This window comes from Pyricularia grisea (genome assembly GCF_004355905.1).
Source record: "Pyricularia grisea strain NI907 chromosome Unknown Pyricularia_grisea_NI907_Scaffold_1, whole genome shotgun sequence".
Classification (NCBI taxonomy): Eukaryota; Fungi; Ascomycota; class Sordariomycetes; order Magnaporthales; family Pyriculariaceae; genus Pyricularia; species Pyricularia grisea.
In genome coordinates, this window is record NW_022156716.1 from 8393194 (window position 1) to 8411268 (window position 18075).

The following is an 18075-nucleotide window of genomic DNA, read 5'->3' on the forward strand; positions in this document are numbered from 1 at the left end:
CGACCAATGAAACATGGCTTGTTTGCCCAGATACGATAGTGCTGAGGGGTCTTCAAGTCTGTACTTCCCATGGACCCACTTGCGCCACTCAGATGGTTGTAGATTGGTTAGACTCTGGCTAGCGCAAGCCACACCACGCCCACTTGACGAACAAACAATCTGGCGCTAGCTTCTAGGCATCAGTGTTTTGAAGAGCCCCCACCTCCGGTATGCAAGGATCGTCAGCTAGCACCAGGCAGCAACATTTCCATCACTTCACAACGGCTTGACGGCCACCAATGCTGCAGTCGCCCGCTCACGACAAATGCCCGTCTGCAACAGCCGGCACAGCAGAAATTACTCGAAACCTTGTCCAAGGGTCTTGGCCTCTTTTTTGGGCGCCAGGCAGCCAGGAACAAGCCGGTGCGAGCCTACGCGAAGTTGCCTAGGTACTGAGACCATCAGCCACCTCAAAGCCTACATACAACGAGGAGCATCAATCCGTCTGTGGTCACTGTATTTGGTACGGATTGTTGGCCTGTTGGTTGATATTTTCTTTCTGTTGCTCTGCAAAGAGCCAGAAAACCAATCTTTATCTCCCCGTCATCCCAACTCGGCATCTTTCGTACTCATATTTTCTATACCCTCCCTATCCTACCTTGTTGTCTCACCTGCAAGTCACACATCGTTGCTGCATGGCCTTCGACGCTACCCGGGCCCGCTTATCCGCCCGCCTCCCGACCTAGATAGGTACTTGTTCTAATTCACTTGTTGCGTCCCGAAAGATATCAATCTTTTTGGGAATGTATTGGCTCCTCGATTGAACTTGTTCACTTGGCAAGGGGTCTTTTATGATCCCCGGCCGTTGAGTTTTGCGCCACCATATCGATCTTTGTCTACTACATTATCGCTCTCCTCGGTCAAGTCACCCTCGGTCATTGAAACGGCCAAGTCAGCATGGAGGGATATCTTCCCACCGGCGTGCCGGTTCAGCGGCGCCTGAGCCGGCTTTACAACGACACCAAAAAGTCATCCGATTTCGTCAAGGAACCTGTCTCCAATGGCGATGATCCCGAGATTAGAGCCTTGCATCGCAAGCTGCGAATTCAGAAGGACCGTCTTGTCAGCTGGGGTTTGGAATGGTCTGACAACAGCCAGTCACAGTCTGCCGAGGTCTTGATAGACAAGTCTCTCTCCAAGGCCGGCCTCAGCGAGGTTGTGGGAAGTATCATGTCCACCATCAAGGACATTCTCGCCGAGGCAGAACCTTTGTGGCAGAGCTCTAGGCGACTGATTGGGGAACGTGAATCCGAGAAGAAAGGGTCCTCCAGTGGTGATCAGAAGAACATGCCCATGGTGCCTTGGGACAAGGGACGCTTTGAGGACCTCGTACGAGACCTCACAACCTCTATAGACACCCTATTTGACCTGTCGAGGACGAGATCGACAACAGCAACCTCGCAGTCCTACAAGCAAAGCGGATCATCGGACGAGATGCGAGCCTTCGAGTCGACCCGGGTGCAGACCCCCAAGCAGATCGATCCCAACACCCTGACGAATCTTCGGGCGATGCAGGCGGAGCCCATGTCAGAGGGTGCGTCAGAGGAAGCCAGACCGCGTGAAATTGTCTTTATGCAGAGACAGGCCTACTCCGAGATTGTTCCCCAGGGTGCCTCAGGGACAGGGCGGCAGCCGAACGCACCACTTTTGCTCGAGTACGCTGCTTTTGACCCAATTTACTCGACGACTGGCATCATGCCGTCAATGACCCGGTTCGAGAAGCTCTCGGCCGGCCTTCAGTCTGACACCCAACGACCTGGCACCTGGATCGGCCTGCCACGGCTACTGGGCTACTTTGAGGACTATGAACACTCGCGCCTTGGCTTGGTCTACCAGTTCCCGCCCACCTTTAATCCCATCTCGTACGAGAACTTGACGCAGAACCCACTATACAGTCTCAATTCGCTGTCGGACCTGCTGAAGAGGCCCGATTTCGAACCAAAGCTAGAGGCCAAGTTCCGTCTGGCCTCGAACCTAGCCAACACCGTGTTTGATATGCATGCTCGTGGAATCGCGCACGGCAACCTTGTCGACACAAACATATCTTTTTGTAATGCAGTCGGGAATGACCCTTCAATGAACACGGCTGATGTTGATATTCGTCGGCCACTGGTCTCATCCTTCGACTTGTTCCCCGACTCGCCTTTCCCCGAGACCTCTGCGACGTCCTTCTCCCTCTATAGGCATCCACTTGATCCCAGAGTCACGTCGGCATCCACAGTCAGCGGGACTGCCAGCGCCAATGCTGACCCGCGCGTGTTTGATCTATACTCGCTGTCTATGATTCTCCTGTCCGTCGGGTTATGGACGAATCTGGAGTTGCTTACTCCCAATCCCGCCACCACCGAGATCCCTTCTAGCGTATTGGATCAGCTTGCAATTCGATGTGGTACTCTTTACATGAAGGCAGTGCAAGCGTGCTGGACCGCGGCCGATAAGGAGTTGTCGGGACAGGCCCAAGGGGCGAGTGACCAGTTCATCTCCAAGGTTCAGGTCAAGGCCAGTCGATATCTCGAGGCGTGCTGCATTCTTGACGGAGTGAGTGCTTTAGAGGATAGGCTGACTGATGATCTGGGTGAGCCAAAAGCGACCCCTGTACCAGTCGCACCGGCTGGCTCGTCCAAGGGCGCCATTGAGAGGAAGTCGGCCAAGAGTGCAGAGCTATACCCCATCTCAGAGCAGCAGCAGCAGCAGCCCTCTTTGGGGCCACCCATGTCAGGCTTCACCCAGACCACGCCTGTTGTCATTGAAGGTGAGTAGACTGCTGCGCATGGCTTCATTTTATAGGCCTCCTTCTCCCAGAAGCCGGTAAGACTTACGCTGACCCATTCTCACATCCAGACCACCCGCTCCCAGTCGAGACCCAGGTGCGGCCCCGCAAGTCGCCTAGGGCTCGCCTCTACCCGCACGTTCCACTGCCAGCAGAGTTGGTAGAGCAGTGGAATTTGATCCTGATGCCCGAGATCAACCTGGCATTGCAGCACTTCTACAAGAAGCACCCGGAATCGGTAGAGATATCCCTCGAGTCGATCGGGGAGTCTGCCAAGGAGACGCGGCCGACGGTACTAGTTGTATGCACATCGGTAGCCAAGGTGCGTGGCATTCTCAAGAAGCGGCTTGGTTACCTTTTCGACGGCACGACAGACGTCGCACTCAAAGTCTGCAAGGGTCAGATGCTGCGCTCGCGCAAGACTCCGACCAACAGCAGCCTACAACATGGTCCACCGGTTGATGCCGCAAATGGCGAATTCCAGGAGCGGCCGGGAAATGGAGCGAGTATCGGCGCCTGGATCGGCGATCAACATCTTCCACCTGCTAGTCTAGGTGGCATAGTGATTGTGGACGACAAGCCGTATGGCATGACGGTGCATCACATGCTTGATGACCCGGACGCAGGGCTTGGCGAGTCCACGGCGACACAGGCCCAGATCGATCAAGTTCAGGACATACTGCGAAGCAGCGCTGGTGCGGCCCAACAGAAAAAACAACAGCAAGAGATTTCAGACCTCAACGCGTCACTATCACAGTGGTATGCAGACCTGCAAGCCGAGGCAGCTGAGGCAGGGAGCTCATCTACAGAATCCGAATATGCATGTGAGTTTTCAGACACGGGATCTGAGGCTTCTGGCTTGACCAGTGATTATTCAGAAAGCGATTGGGGTGGTGGGGGTGGTGAAGGCCAAGATTCGGACGATGAAAAGGAGAAGGAGGATGAGTACGGGGAGCCTGGCGATATTCCGGGAGTTGAGCTTGGCTGCGGCGAAGGTTACATTATCACGCAGCCGGCATTCGATGACGTTGGGGAAGGATTTTACCCCAATGAAGAGACGGCCGATGAGGATCATTTGGATACGTGCGCTCTGGGAGAGGTACACGCTTCGAGCGGAATCAGGCGGCGGACCGATGAAAAGGGCCTAGTACACGAGATTGATTGGGCCTTGATCGAATTCGATGACCATCGAGCCCACCAGAGCAATCTCATCCCCTCTACCGGGGCCGAAACAGCTGGAGGTATCCGCCCGACTACCGTTGTGGCCGCCTCTGCCCTACCAGGCTTGGACGTACAATGCATTGCGAGGACAAGCGGGCTTCAGAGTGGCCGCATTCTACCTACCATTGTTTCGGTCAAGATTTACGGCCGCCAGACGGCCAGTCACTCATACCAGATCAGCAGCACGCCATCCCTGCAACAGATGCGCAATTCAATGCACCGACCGATGGGCATTCCAGGTGATAGCGGAGCCTGGATTGTTGAGCGTGGTGGAAGCGGCAGGTTGTGTGGGCACGTTTTGGCGTGGAGCGACCGCAAGCGCGTTGCGTACCTGTGTCCTATGGACATGCTCCTCCTCGACATGGCAGAGACGCTCGAGGCCGCAGAGGTGCGCCTACCAGGAGGTGACGTGATCGTCAAAGCTATGAGTCCCGAGGATCGCAAGAGGCGCAAAATCGAGGGAACAATCGGCCCGTCCAAGGGGTTTGCACTCTTGATTGAGCAACCTCAGTCGCCACTCGTGGCAAGGCAGACCAGCCTTAGACAACAAGACTTCCAACGCCAGAAATGGAGTCAAGTAATGGATATGAAGCAGCAGACACAGCAGTTTTCACAACAGAAGCCCGTGGCCAGAGCCAACACGGGTTTCACGGTGGACGATGACGATGTCAGCAGCGTAAGCACGGCGGGTGGCCATCCAAACCCAATGCATATGGCTTTCCAGGACCCCGTCAACGTGCCACCCTTGACACCACTAGAGATTCGTAGCGCCCGGCACTTTAGGGATTCGGGGGTTCACGACACCTCGGCTTCTCCCGATAAGACTGAGATGATGGATGTAGGTCTCAGGCGAGATGGGAGCGTCAGGAGCAGTGGAATGCAGGCTGCGCAGGATGTCGATCCATACCTGGCTGGCAGGTTTGGCGAGATGCATGTCAGTCGTGATAGCGAGGAGGATGCAAGGTTTTATGCGAGGTGATGAATGTAAATTGAAAGGTTTATGTTTGACGATTGACGAATTATCAAAGTCCGGTAAATGCATCATCTGTGCCGCTCGAACGACATCCTCCGTCATCATCTCCATTGTCGTCTGATGCATCCGCCTCAAAATCGGCCTCCAAACCGTCACTGCTCCGAATGTGACCGCCAACCTTGAATTTTTCTCCTCGGACTGGATTGTACGTCGCTGGCTTTGACTCCGGAGTAGGCTCGGGCATATCGCCGTCACCGTCGGTCGTACTTGGGCCCGCCCCAGGAGGTAGAGACGTCGGCTTACCCCCTGGTAGCACAAAAGTGATGGTTCCCGTGGGAATGAAGATGATGGTCGGCGTGTCGGTCGTGATTGGGAATGGGAAGGTGATGGGCCCTGACGGAAGTTGTGTGACCGTGGTGATGATTTGACATGGTATTAGATGACATGCCCAGAGAATGGAGACTAAAACAAAAAGTGGCTTCATGATCGCATGGTAGTACATGTTTGTGTCCTTTCTGTGCTCTGATTTTCGCCCTTTCTTTAGTCTTCTCCCTTCTTTTCCTTTCTGATTGCACAAGGTAGCTGCAGAAATAACCGTCTAACCTCGAGAACGGATGAAAACTCATGGTCGCCCAATTTAAGTTCACGGCCTATTCTGATTGTTAACTGTCATGACACAACACGTCGATCATCCATTATAATTTGCGTTCTAAGGCTGTGATGACAGCAACTTTGTAGATAACGACCACTGGCATGATGCAGCCAAGAGGCATGCTGGTATGGAAAGTCAATACGTGGGACACAGCTGCAGCAACTACTTGAGTACCTAGGTAGGCAAGATAAGTAGAGGTTCCTTGAGTCGCAATATCATGCGAACAACGATGGGTATCACTGGATCAGACGGCTAAATAACAAATAGACAAAAGCAGCGTGACGGGACATATTAAAACGAGTATTCCTCCACATGCAAATGAATTCCTTGCGCCCCTGTCCCCTTGTGCACCGCTCTTTCATCCGAAAGACGCGCCACGCAGTTCCGTGCCGTGGCAACTAGTGACTTGCCTCCGCAAACCACAACCGACGTCTCACCGCCCGTTGCCTCGACTGGTCCGCGGATAAAATTTGCAATGTCTGGCCTGATGGATGTCTTGTGGATTCGGCAGTCACCATTGCTGCTGTTGCTGGCTGCTGATATCCGGTGACGCTGCTGGTTGTCCGCTGCACGCTCGATATCAACAGACGTTGCCTTCTCGTTGCCTGGTCTTTGATCATTCGATGATGAGAGTGCATGGCCCTCGCCCTCGCCCTCGTCGTTCCGCAGAGGATCTTCTGCTATTGGCTCACCCTTTGTTATCGCAATTTGCACTCTCAACTCTATCCCGGCATCCTTGGCTCTGTCAGAAAATTCCTCCAGCAACTGTACGTAGTACTCGATCTCATCTTGGCATCTAGCCGCAAGCAAAAAGTCGATCCTCTTGGTGCACACAGTCTTTTTGGTACTCAGCACGCTCTCCAGAATCGGAAGCGTAAATGAGGCTCCAGTAGATGCCGAAATCAAGACCAAGGTCTCGTAAACATCCCACCTCGGCGGTCGTCCGAAAGGCCCGGATACAAATACGGTGCAAGTTATGCTTTTGCCTTGAGATTGTGACCTAGCCGCGTGCTGGTGCAGTCTTTTCGAGAAGCCCTTGTGTTTGCGCACCACCAGTTGGATGCTGTTGCATATGCACGTGTCTGGCAGCTGATGTGCTGACGCAATCGTGTACGGGTGCGCCTCGGTAGGCCCGACTCGAGGTATCCAAAGATATAGGTGCTGCCCAGCAGCCCACTTGAAGTGGACGTCCTTGATGGTGACCACTGTTATCGAGTCGCCGACGGCGCGCAGCTGCGCCTGGTGGCCAATGCGCTGACCGCCTTTGCACTTGGATGAGTTGGGCTTGAACTTGATGTTTTGCCATACGAGCAGGACGCCACGGACAAAGCGGTCAGAACAGATAGCAGCCACGGCGAACCACAGGTACCACTGCGCGACGGTAGGCACATGGTAGAACAGCACGACGATGAATGCGATGGCGGCGAGGATATGCTGAGCCACAAAAAGTTCGTACCAGGCATGGCGCAGCGGTGAGAAGGAGGTCAGGACAGACCAAGCAAGAATCGCCCATGCGCCGAATCCAAACTTGACCATGGGCATCATATCCAGCTCATCCTCGACAAAGTCGTAAATAACCCACTGTTCGTAAAAGTAAAAGCCATGCACGGCGCCTGTGACCAGCATGGTGCGAGCAACCCAGCGATGCAACCAGTTCAATCTTTCGTGGCTGGACCCGATTATTGCTCCGAGTACACTCGCCTTGGTGGCCAGAATGTACAATAGCGGCACCTGCATGACTGTCATCCAGGCGTTGCGGAAGCCGATGCGTTCCCAAAAGTAGGCGTCCTTGACAATGGCATCGGATACCGACATGTAAATGATGACGGCCCAATAAACGCCAAGAATAAGGAGACGGCCCAGCGGCGGAGGCGTTGCCCACGAAAAGAATCGGCCGGGGACATAAAGTTGCGGATAGCTCATCTCGCGGCCGATAGCCGTTGCAGTTGCCCACGCTTGGGATATCGGATTGCTGGGTCTCGTTGGGAACTGCCGCAAGTTTTGGGAACAAGCCTTTAACCTAACGTGTTCAAGTATCCCAACCAGTCAGTGTCTTCAGCTCTCAATGCACCTATTTGGACAAAAAAGATGGGCTGTTGACATACCTGGTCCTAAGGTCGACATAGTTTGCGACCCTGATCAAGATCAACGCCCCGATGAAGCCGGCGATCAGGTACCAGTATACCTCTGCCAATCCCTTGTTGACCATCTGGAAACCTCCAGTCGTCCCTCCCATGCTCATACCTCCATGATCGTGGCTCATATCCATTTTGATGGCCTGGGTCGTAATCACAAGAAGTTGCTTTTATGTGCTTCCGAAAAAAAGTCCAAAGTATATCGACGGTGAGGAAGTCCCTCTGTCTGTGATTTTATTTAGTACTTGTGGCGGTTACGAGAAAGTTTGTAGTCATCCCTTGATGTGAAGCATCGTTCTCGAGCCCGGAACTTGTAGGAGAGGTAGAGGTAGGCAGCTGAGAAAAAGACATATGGAGGTGGTCAGACTTTGATGATTGATTCGCAACATCCTGGAAAAGACCAACGCAATCAGGGATCTAGCGCTCAGCCCAAACTGAGCGCGATAAATTGAGCAAGTAACCGGAAAATTCGGATTGCATCAAAATGTCTTGGGTGTGAGTGGGGGAACTGCCAACAATAAATATATGCTAAATAAGGCTTGAGGCGGTAGGCAAGGCTACTCAAGGAACAAAAGAACCCGACGATCTTGAACCCAGTATTGCTTACCCTCAGAGTTAAGTTAGATCCGGTTGTTTGATTCGTTGCTTCAGCCGAACAGTAAACCTGGATATTTCACACGGGCGGCATTCCTTGCGATCGATCGTTACCCAGGAAGATGAGTTGAGTAGGTGTAGGTTGATGGTTTGACTGTTCCCAAGATTTGTTTGGATGTTCAAAGTGGCGACAGGTTGGTAGCCAAACCGGTGGCTGGGCTGCAAAGGTGGCACCAAGGAGAAACGGTTGGAAAATTCCCGTGTGTCGTGACACCTTCACAACGACATCCGAAACAACAGAGCACCTTAGAGAAGGTTTGTCTTGTTGTACGTACCTTAGTGGTGCACTAAGTCCATACTAGGGGAAAAAAGAAGGCCCTGACAGCGTCGTCACCTTCCAACAGAACTCCCCTTGATTGGAAATATCTCCGCAACCGCCTACCTTGCCTATCGAAACGAATGCCCTGCCAACCTTTGTACATTCATGCATGCCATGTACTCCGTATACCATAGTAATAGAAAATAGAAAGGTGAGGTGTGAGCAGGACCCAGCAGGAAGGTGCTCGGCCGCCACAACTTGCTCAAAGTCTCTCACCCACCATGCTTTAGACTCTGAGTCTAGACCATTTTGGGGGAGTCGGCGAGCAAATTGGCGGGGTTTAGTAGGGTCCTCTGGCCAATGGACCCCTGCTTGGTGGATTCTTGCCATGGAGACCCATGTCTAGCGCAAATGACTGTCGATCTCCCACCACCTACCTTATTAGGGAGCCAGCCTAGCAACCTTTATGTAAGGAAAGCAACAGAGATTTGATGATATACCGTAGCAGACGTACAAAGTACTCCCTCCGTAGGTATGCGTACAATATTTTACCAACTGAGCGAATTTCCCCATTCATCAAGACCTCGGATGTTATTGTTCTCCAACTGAACTACTTTCCCAAATTGATAGATCCCTTAGGTATGCAATGACTTTAACGTTGATGGCTCATGAGAACTTGATCCTGTTCTTATCAATTCGGTCATGCCATTGATGGCCCGCCATAAAATCAGATTCACATGGTTGGGGATCCTAGCCGGCGTTAGTACCATTAAGCTTGCGCGAGTTTTCCTTTACGTAGTATCAAAAAAGCTTAGGACATTAGGTCCCACCACTTTAGCTTCTCGACCGGCCATCTTTAATTGCGTGGGTTCTTGAAACAGCCTCAACCCCAATCAACGCGATTGGAAATACACGTAGTACATACCGTTGTGTTGTGTTGTCGCTTCCATCGAGCTTAGCACATTTCCGCAGAGCCGGCTTGCCGGGTAGCACGTATAACGATTGCCTCCTTTCACTCCTCCCCTGTAAAACCCCATCCTTGCTGCCCGGCCCTTTGCATTCGAAATAAAATGTAAAGCCCCCGCCTCCACGCTGAAGTCTAACGCATACTTCCGTCAGCGGCTGATAAATCTCTTGTAAATTCTGATAAGTTCACCATCTTCTAGTCTGCGACTCGAGGATTCTATTCCCATTCACCTGGTCGACCAAACACCATTTTATAAGTTTATTCGCGCAACTCCGGCACACAAAGGAACACAAGTATCAACAGCGTGTAGCACACGAACCACAATGGCACCATTCAGCACCCTCTTTGGAGCAGCGCTCCTCCTCGCATCCTCAGCGAGCGCACACTATTCGCTTCTTACCCCAACGCCATTGGGTAGTGATGACGATGGAGAAGCTTCCGGACCTTGCGGCGGCTACACGCCAGACTTCTCAAAGAATACCGTATCGGATTTCCACGTCGGTGGCGGTAATATAGGCATGCGCCTCGGCCACCCGCAAGCCATTTGGCTCTTCCGCGGCACCTTGGATCAAACGGGCCAGAAAAACTGGACCCAACTGTTCCCTCATGTGACGCAGAGCGGGCTGGGAAATTTCTGTGAGCCTAGCATAACGGCGCCTGAGAGCTGGGTTGGCAAAAACGGTCTGATTGGCGTCGTGGCCAAGGCCGAGGATGGACTGCTATACACTGTGAGTCGCTCAGAATTCTTGCCTACCGGGCCGCATCTAGTTTCCATTTGCAGCCGGCATTGGGTCGCTTGCGCATAACTGAGTGCTCACCAGCTCACTGCTCGAGTTTTTTGCAATCTACTGACATCTTCCTTCCCACTACCTAGTGCGCGGCCGTCAAGTTCGTCTCTGGTGTTGCCACCCTCGACAGCAACAACTGCAAGAATGGTTCTGCTGAGGCCCAGCTGAACGGCCAGGATTCGCAACTATCCCCGCTCGCCACCTTACCGACGACTTCAGGAAACACTACAGTTTCCGGCACCGGTATTGGCACCAGCACTGGTTCCGGATCTGACTCAAGTAGCGGCAGCGGTAACAAAACCGATACGAAGAACGCGGCCGGCATGCTGTCGCCCAGCTTTTTGGCGGTAGGCGCTGTGACCGGATTGGGGTTGGTGAGCGTCTTGTAATTTGATTATGGCTTCCTACAGGCTTTGCAAAAGGGACTACTATAATGGTTAAAGGAGGTTTTGATGGCCTTCGTGTACATGTGTATCCATGCTGTATGTAGTCCATTGGGAAGTCTCGTGCGGCAATTTGAAAATGTGACGATTCTATGGATTAAAGCCACCAAAGTGACTGACTGCTGCATGACATCGTGATACTGGAGCTCCCAACATGACGTCCATTTTGCCTGGAAAGGAGGAGCTGAGCTTCATGCTGACCTTACCTTCAATGAATGAAATCGTCCGGTTGGTCATCTAATTGTCACCTTCAATGAATGAAATCGTTCGGTTGGTCATCTAATTGTCGTGCCACGACCTGCGCCACATTCAGGCGATAACACTTCTCCAGCCACAGATAACGCTTTTGCCTGGACCGAGTGGAAAAAAAGAGATACCCCGCAAAAATTTTGCTATGCAGTACCCGCCGCCCGCTGAGCGCACGCAGTCTCAACCAAACAGAGGGGTCAACCATTGAGCCAGAGCGCGTGGAGGGGGAGGCTCTACTGTAGCTTCTTATTTTTGACTCAGAGCCAATGTCACTCCTTTCACCACACTCCTGCGCCCGCGTCACATCTTCAATTCGCCAACTGCGAGTCCAGTTACACCTTCGTTTTCTTCCAACGCCAGCCGTTACCTCAATACACTACTTCAGGTACTCCATCTCTGCCTCACTCGGCCGCAATCACTTGCGCGCCGCCGCCATCAATCAGCAAACTCGTACTGTCATCACGAACCTCCCCCGCGTCATGCCCTCCCACGCCAGCATCGATCAGCTGGCCAAACTGGCTGGCGACCTGTCACTGTCAGAGGGCAGTGATAGGTTCCCAAACTTCTACCCCGAGTCCAACCCCCTCGACGTCTACCGTGCACACCTCACAAACATCCTTCAACCCATAACCGGCGTTGACCCCAAGATCATCTATCCCGCTGTCCAATGGACCTCTTCCTTGGACAAGGGAGACCTGGTTGTGGCCGCACCAGCTCTCAGGGTCAAGGGCAAGAAGCCTGACGAGCTGGTCAAGGAATGGAGCGAGAAGGTCAGTTGCGCGGCCTCTCTATTCAATATCCATGCTGTCGTAATTACGAGCCTTGCCTATGACGCCATGCTGACTTTCTCGACTTGTAACCACTCAGTTTCCCACAGATGACCCCCTATTCGAGAAGCCGGTGGTCACTGGCTACTTTCTGCAGTTTTGGTTCAAGCCAGATCCATTGACAATGAACCTAATTCCCCTTATTCGCGAGCTCGGAGACGATTATGGCAACAACAAGAGGCTTGGCCTCAAGGATCCTCAAGATCCATCACAGGGCAACAAGAAGATCATTGTCGAGTTCTCAAGCCCCAACATCGCCAAACCTTTCCACGCTGGACATCTCAGGAGTACAATCATCGGAGGATTCCTTGCCAACCTGTACAAGGGTGCCGGTTGGGATGTGCAGAGGATAAACTACCTTGGAGACTGGGGCAAGCAGTACGGCCTCCTGGCTCTTGCGTTTGAGAGATATGGCGACGAGGAAGCACTAAAGAAGGATCCTATCAACCACCTGTTTCAGCTTTACGTCAAGATCAACAGCGAAATGTCTGAGGAGAAGGAACAAATCGATGCAAAGAAGAAGGCAGGAGAGGACGTCACGCAGCTGGAGCAGAACAGCTTGGACGAACAGGCTCGAGCTTACTTCAAGAAGATGGTCGACGGTGACGAGGCTGCCGTGGCACAATGGCGCAGGTTCCGCGACCTATCCATTGAGAGGTATAAGAAGACATATGCCAGGCTGAACATTTGGTTCGACGAGTACAGTGGAGAGTCGCAGGTTACAGAAGAGTCCATGGCCAAGTCGGCAAAAACTATCGCCGATAAGGGTATCTCCAAAGAGGACCAGGGCGCTGTCATAATCGACTTCTCAGAACACGTGCCTGGAAAGGAGGGCAAGCGGTTGGAAAAGCCCATCATCAGGAAGCGCGACGGTACAGCGCTCTACTTGACACGAGACATCAGCGAGCTGCTGGGCCGATATGAGAAGTACAAGTTCGACAAGATGATCTATGTTGTTGCAAGCCAACAGGATCTTCACTTGAAACAGCTTTTCAAGATTGTTGAGCTTATGGGACACAAGGATATCGCCGACAAGTGCCAACATATCAACTTTGGTATGGTTTTGGGAATGAGCACCAGAAAGGGTACCGTCAAGTTTCTGGATGACATTCTTCGGGATGTGGGCGACAAGATGCACGAGGTCATGCGCAAAAATGATGACAAGTACTCGCAAGTCGAAAACCCGGAGGCAGTCGCAGACACACTCGGCATCAGCAGTGTCATGGTACAAGACATGACTGGCAAAAGGTGAGCAATTACGGACGGGCCTCTCGCTGGGGCGGCGAGTGCACAACTTGCTACTCTCGGCACGCGAAATCTATATTTACCGAGAGCGAAAGTGAAAGCTGACAAAAATGCATGGCAGAATCAACAACTATACTTTCGACATGGACGCCATGACTTCGTTTGAAGGCGATACTGGTCCTTACCTCCAGTATGCGCATGCTCGCGTTTGTTCCATTGCTCGGAAAGCAGGCCTCTCACCAGAGGAGCTGGCAACTGCAGACCTTTCCCTCCTTCAGGAATCCCACGCTCGCCAACTGGTCCGCATGCTCTCGCAGTGGCCAGATGTAGTACAGAACACGTACAAGACTCTGGAGCCAACAACGGTGTTGACATATATGTTTAGAATGTCACATGCGCTGAGCCAGAGCTACGACCACTTGAGGATTGTAGGCAGCGAGAAGGAGCTCATGAAGGCGAGGATGGCTCTGTACGACGCCACCAGGATCGTTCTGAGGAATGGCATGGTTCTGCTGGGCTTGAACCCAGTGGATAGGATGTAGAGAACCCTTTGTGTGTGTATGTATTTGTGGGTATCTCACTCGATAGTCTGAGGCCGGCGTGGCAAGAACACCAAGAGACGCGAAAAGTATGCATACTCCCCCTCATCGTCACAGACAGTGGGGTCTCTTCTCCAAGAACTGACATCTTGGCAGTCTAATGTCTAAGGCTGCTCACTGCGTCTAGATGTCTCTCCATGTAGATATTATTACCCACACTATCGGTCTTCCCCGCTCGGGCCATTAGCAAGGCCTTGAGTGGTTGCAGTAGTACCGGGCTAAGGAATGGGGAAGACTGAGAGAAGGCCTTTCTGCCATGCATCTCCTGGCCGGTGTGGCCGTGTGTATACGTAGGAGAAATCGATCGATCAATGCCATCTGGCCTCGTGACTCACCCATCCATCTCCTCGGACAAAGATACGCTGGCAGAATGCAAAAGGAACACAAGACAAGCTGACGGCTTACGGGGGTTGGACTAGCTTCTTCGCCCACCGTCGGTGTATACTTGGAATGATGTCGGTTTGCAGCATTGGCCGCATGTGACTAAATTTGGTAGGCTGGTTGTTTGATGATGACAATGTGATGGTTACTTTTTTTTGGGGTGGGTTTCTTTTTCTTCTTTGAGGGACCTCAACCTTGCTCAATGCCACTCTCTCGGAATGGTGGCAGACCAAAAGAAGCCACGGCTCGGCGCCTGGAAGCCGTTCGGGATTCCCCAATGCAACACCCGGTGGATGTCACACACGATCAAGATAGCAATCAAATCACGCCGATTTGTCGATTTTGTTCGGTTCGGTCTTTGGACAGGTATGGGTTCATATAAATGATGTAGATCCCGTTTGATGCATCACACATCTAGCCTATCACGCTGCAACGGTTGTATGCCTTGCACTCCCTCCGCCCTTGGTTCGCCCTTCTGTTTTACCGGTAATCATGACAGTTGGTGCGGTGCGGTCGGTGGGTACATGCCACCATGAATACTTTTGTTGGGATAAGTAAATGACATGCGGCTGGTCGGTACTTCTTTTACTGTGGCTTTTTGTAGTTGGCGGTGGGTTACAGAGTTTCAAATGCTTGTGAATGTCATCACCCCTCGTACCATTGATAAAGATAAATATGGTGCGCAATTGATGATTCACAGACCTCTGCAGTCAGAGTTGGATTTAAGGCAGAACCGAAAGGCGCGGGGGTTCGTCCGCCCTGACGATGGCCGGTTACAACGTAGAAATGTACATCTCCTTCTCCCACTACCAATCGGTTCTTCCAAAGTTGCAAAAGTCACGGAATTCACTCGAGCGGCGGTCGGTCGGTGCGCCAGTCGTCACTCGTATCTCTCACCGTCATTACATCATCAGGTGGTGACATTCTGCTCTCGCGTGTTGATGAACGCTAGCCATGTTTAGTGAGGTTTGGTGGCTTTAATATAGCAGTGGAGCATGCCAAGTTTGCTGGTTGGGTCCTGGGCATGCTCAGGCTGACGCATCGAGCATTTACCGAGTACCCAAATGTTTTGTTGGAAATTTTGGACCTGTCCAACCAGAAGAGAGGAAACAAAACAAATGTACCGATACATACAGAAGGCCGAACAAAGGCTGTGACGGTGGAAAAAAATTGGCATCAGCCTTGGAAGTCAGACATTGGAGCAATCTGACTTGTCTGCATTAGATGGTATGTACTGTACCCAGGTACCTTACCTTAACCTTGGGCAGATAGTAGTCAATAGATAACATCCATATGAGATGTTCAGGTATGGGTCGAGATAGGCTTACACAGAGTTTCGGGCTAAAAAAGCTTTAATGATACGATATATTGAAGCATTTGTGAAGATCGAGCGCAGATTATGATGGTATGGAGATAAAACAGACTTAAGATTGACTTCCCGTTGACGGTTTGCTCCCAAAACCTAAACATTGGAAGCCAGCAAACAAAAAGGTGGGACGCACATCGGGTCAATTGCGACGGTTCATTGCGGGCTGTTTTACGAGCTAAGCTGAAAAGGAAAAATGCTAACAACTAGATTCTAGCTTGAAAAGCACAGGGGCACAATAAGGACCGTGGGTCTTTTTACCCCTGGGACCTGAAGCTAGGACGCTTGATCCGGGCCGGTTACACGGTTACGTTTTTAACTGCCAAGCTTGCTAAACCAGGATGCCCCAGCCAGAAAATATCCAGCTAGCCGGTGCCTGAGGTGTTCGGACTGTCCATGCTTCTTTTGTTTTCTTGATATCGTTTTTGACAGACCAGGATTTGCAAACAATGCAGTGAAGGTGCAGTTGCAGTTTGCAGGTGGGCAGGTTCGTTATTACAGTACAACGTACCTACGCACCAATTACCAGACATGGTAGCTTTGTGTCCATTCAACGATGCAACTTTAATTGTTTTGCATTGATTTTATGGCAGACGATACATAATCTGCTTACTGTATTTTGCTAGTAATGGAAGATGATTGTCAACCATTTTGATAGCAATTAAATTGGGATGTTTAGGTACCTACTTTAGATACCTCATGTGAGGAGGCTCTTGCAGAGAATGAGCTAATGGTGTCTCCTCCCACGTCCCTCAGCCAGCCCTGGAGGGCAACGACGCTTCCTGGCCCTGTGCGGAAAGTACCTATAGACCATAACAGACCTACCCACATTAGTTTGCAGCACTAGGGGAAAATGCCTATGTTAGGCACGCTTGGCAGGTAGGTAGGTAGGACAAAACTTCCAATCCCGCTCAATGCCAGGCGGCATTTTTAAAGTTCCTGCCTACCTTGCCTTGCCTACCTAGGGGGGTATGACAAATTGACTTCATCTTTTGCTCCCCGCCATCTATTGCATTATTCTTCACAGGCTGTTTTGAAGACAATATAGACAACTCTAGACTACCTTACCTTGCCTACAGAGGTTGGCAGGCGAGTATAATGCCAAACGCCCCTCACTCGGTCTCGCCAACGCCAAACAATACCTGAAGATACTTGACCTACCAAAAGTATCAATCCAATTAATCGCCACGCCCACTTTTTCGGCTCGTATCCCCGGACAATTAACCGCATGGTGGTTACTCCCGGCAGGTGGATCCTAGATCTTTGGGTACGTCGTCGAAAAAGATGCTGGGGATTGGATGAAAAGCCTCTCAGATACATAGATTAACCCACATTCCTTTAGCTTTCCTCGTCTTTTTACGCGGAAGATATCGAGGGGCGATGTGTCTTCCCGTAAATACCTAGGTAGGTGAGTATTTGGGCTAAATCGGCTTTCTTGCAGCTCCCAACAGCCCGTGTTCCAGATGACCCTTATTTCTCTCGCCAAGAACGGCACATGTGAGTGATTGGTCGTTTGGTAAAGGCGAGGTTGGAAAGTTCCAACGTACCATACCTCACCGACTGATTGCTTTCAATTTTTTTGTTTCTTTCTTTGGAAATGCTTCTTGGCTGATTCCCGTTCCGCTATTCCCTCCCAAGATTGGCAAAGGTACCCATAATTTCTTGGTTTCTTCTGTCCCACCACGTACCCCCCAACCTTTTCCCGAACATTCTCGGTTACTTCATACTCCCATCACCTTTTTTTTCAGCCCCGAGGTCCCCGTATATGCCACAGCGCCCAGTCTAGTGTCTAGTCAAAGCTCCATGATGCCTCGCCGCTATATATCCCAAAATGGACATGTCAATGACGAGTCTTGGCTGCTAACATCAGGTGGGTTATCCCGAGTCTTACCATGACCCGAGTCAACGTTGTTCTTCGTATTGTTTTTTCTTTCTTATCTCCTGGGATAAACCAAAGTGCCACTCTGGTCCAAGTACAAGTCATCCCAAGAAACAAATGTTTGTGGGTTTCGTCCTCTGGGGCCTAGTACCCTGGAACTCGAAAGGTGTTTAGCCAAATACAGAAAAAGAAAGAGAAACCACACAAAAGAAGAATCCGTGATAGTAAGGGTTGCAAAATCAGCCCGGCGGGTTAAACTCAAGCCCGTAAACCATACGATATCAAGGTACCCTAGTGGTCACTCTCACCCCCCATATGCTTTTCGATTCGGTCCAGCGATGTAGGGAAGACACACCCACCCCTAGCTTTTCATGCATCAGGACATGAGCCTATGTAGCCGTGTCCAAGTACCTAAGAAGAACCAAGCAACGATGGCAAACCAACAGCTCGACAGTGTCCCTGCACAAGGTGCATAATGCTCCTCAGCTCCCTGCCTACCTATGTAGGTGGGTATTGCTTTGTACATGCCTACCTACCCGCATTACCTACACCCACTCACCTAGCTGCCCAAGATAGCTACCACACCTTAGCTATCTCTGCAAGCCCAAACAGCCACTCAGCCCGGCTT

The 18075-nt window shown here is 51.5% G+C and overlaps 5 protein-coding genes across 5 annotated transcripts; 3 read left to right on the forward strand and 2 right to left on the reverse strand.

Annotated features, from left to right (window-relative positions):
- The first annotated feature begins 223 nt into the window (after positions 1 to 223).
- On the forward strand, positions 224 to 5081 carry PgNI_02564 (uncharacterized protein). The gene is made up of 2 exons (XM_031122627.1): positions 224 to 2791; positions 2881 to 5081. Exons 1-2 carry the CDS (start codon positions 937 to 939, stop codon positions 5007 to 5009), a joined length of 3984 nt encoding a protein of 1327 aa, XP_030987015.1. The 5' UTR covers positions 224 to 936; the 3' UTR covers positions 5010 to 5081.
- PgNI_02565 (uncharacterized protein) lies at positions 5053 to 5487 on the reverse strand (the record flags this gene model as incomplete). The annotated part of the gene is made up of 1 exon (XM_031122628.1): positions 5053 to 5487. The coding sequence occupies one exon, from the start codon at positions 5485 to 5487 to the stop codon at positions 5053 to 5055; it is 435 nt and encodes a 144-aa protein (XP_030988112.1).
- Positions 5488 to 5724: 237 nt separating this feature from the next.
- On the reverse strand, positions 5725 to 8603 carry PgNI_02566 (uncharacterized protein). Its single transcript, XM_031122629.1, has 2 exons — positions 7761 to 8603; positions 5725 to 7675 (listed from the first exon to the last, which is right to left on the reverse strand). Exons 1-2 carry the CDS (start codon positions 7922 to 7924, stop codon positions 5947 to 5949), a joined length of 1893 nt encoding a protein of 630 aa, XP_030987014.1. The 5' UTR covers positions 7925 to 8603; the 3' UTR covers positions 5725 to 5946.
- Positions 8604 to 9569: 966 nt separating this feature from the next.
- Positions 9570 to 11012, forward strand: PgNI_02568 (uncharacterized protein). Its single transcript, XM_031122630.1, has 2 exons — positions 9570 to 10398; positions 10545 to 11012. The coding sequence occupies exons 1-2, from the start codon at positions 9994 to 9996 to the stop codon at positions 10845 to 10847; spliced, it is 708 nt and encodes a 235-aa protein (XP_030987009.1). The 5' UTR covers positions 9570 to 9993; the 3' UTR covers positions 10848 to 11012.
- A 311-nt stretch (positions 11013 to 11323) lies between these two features.
- PgNI_02569 (uncharacterized protein) lies at positions 11324 to 14048 on the forward strand. Its single transcript, XM_031122631.1, has 3 exons — positions 11324 to 11920; positions 12018 to 13225; positions 13344 to 14048. The coding sequence occupies exons 1-3, from the start codon at positions 11417 to 11419 to the stop codon at positions 13762 to 13764; spliced, it is 2133 nt and encodes a 710-aa protein (XP_030988110.1). The 5' UTR covers positions 11324 to 11416; the 3' UTR covers positions 13765 to 14048.
- Positions 14049 to 18075: the final 4027 nt, after the last annotated feature.

Excerpts from the sequence above, each read along its gene's own strand:
- PgNI_02564 (XM_031122627.1), top strand. The coding sequence starts at position 937 with ATGGAGGGATATCTTCCCACCGGCGTGCCGGTTCAGCGGCGCCTGAGC. Across the intron at positions 2,792-2,880 it reads CACGCCTGTTGTCATTGAAG|ACCACCCGCTCCCAGTCGAG; the intron begins GTGAGTAGACTG and ends TCTCACATCCAG.
- PgNI_02566 (XM_031122629.1), bottom strand. The coding sequence starts at position 7,924 with ATGGATATGAGCCACGATCATGGAGGTATGAGCATGGGAGGGACGACT. Across the intron at positions 7,676-7,760 it reads TATGTCGACCTTAGGACCAG|GTTAAAGGCTTGTTCCCAAA; the intron begins GTATGTCAACAG and ends TGAACACGTTAG.
- PgNI_02568 (XM_031122630.1), top strand. The coding sequence starts at position 9,994 with ATGGCACCATTCAGCACCCTCTTTGGAGCAGCGCTCCTCCTCGCATCC. Across the intron at positions 10,399-10,544 it reads AGGATGGACTGCTATACACT|TGCGCGGCCGTCAAGTTCGT; the intron begins GTGAGTCGCTCA and ends CCCACTACCTAG.
- PgNI_02569 (XM_031122631.1), top strand. The coding sequence starts at position 11,417 with ATGTCACTCCTTTCACCACACTCCTGCGCCCGCGTCACATCTTCAATT. Across the intron at positions 11,921-12,017 it reads TCAAGGAATGGAGCGAGAAG|TTTCCCACAGATGACCCCCT; the intron begins GTCAGTTGCGCG and ends GTAACCACTCAG. Across the intron at positions 13,226-13,343 it reads CAAGACATGACTGGCAAAAG|AATCAACAACTATACTTTCG; the intron begins GTGAGCAATTAC and ends AATGCATGGCAG.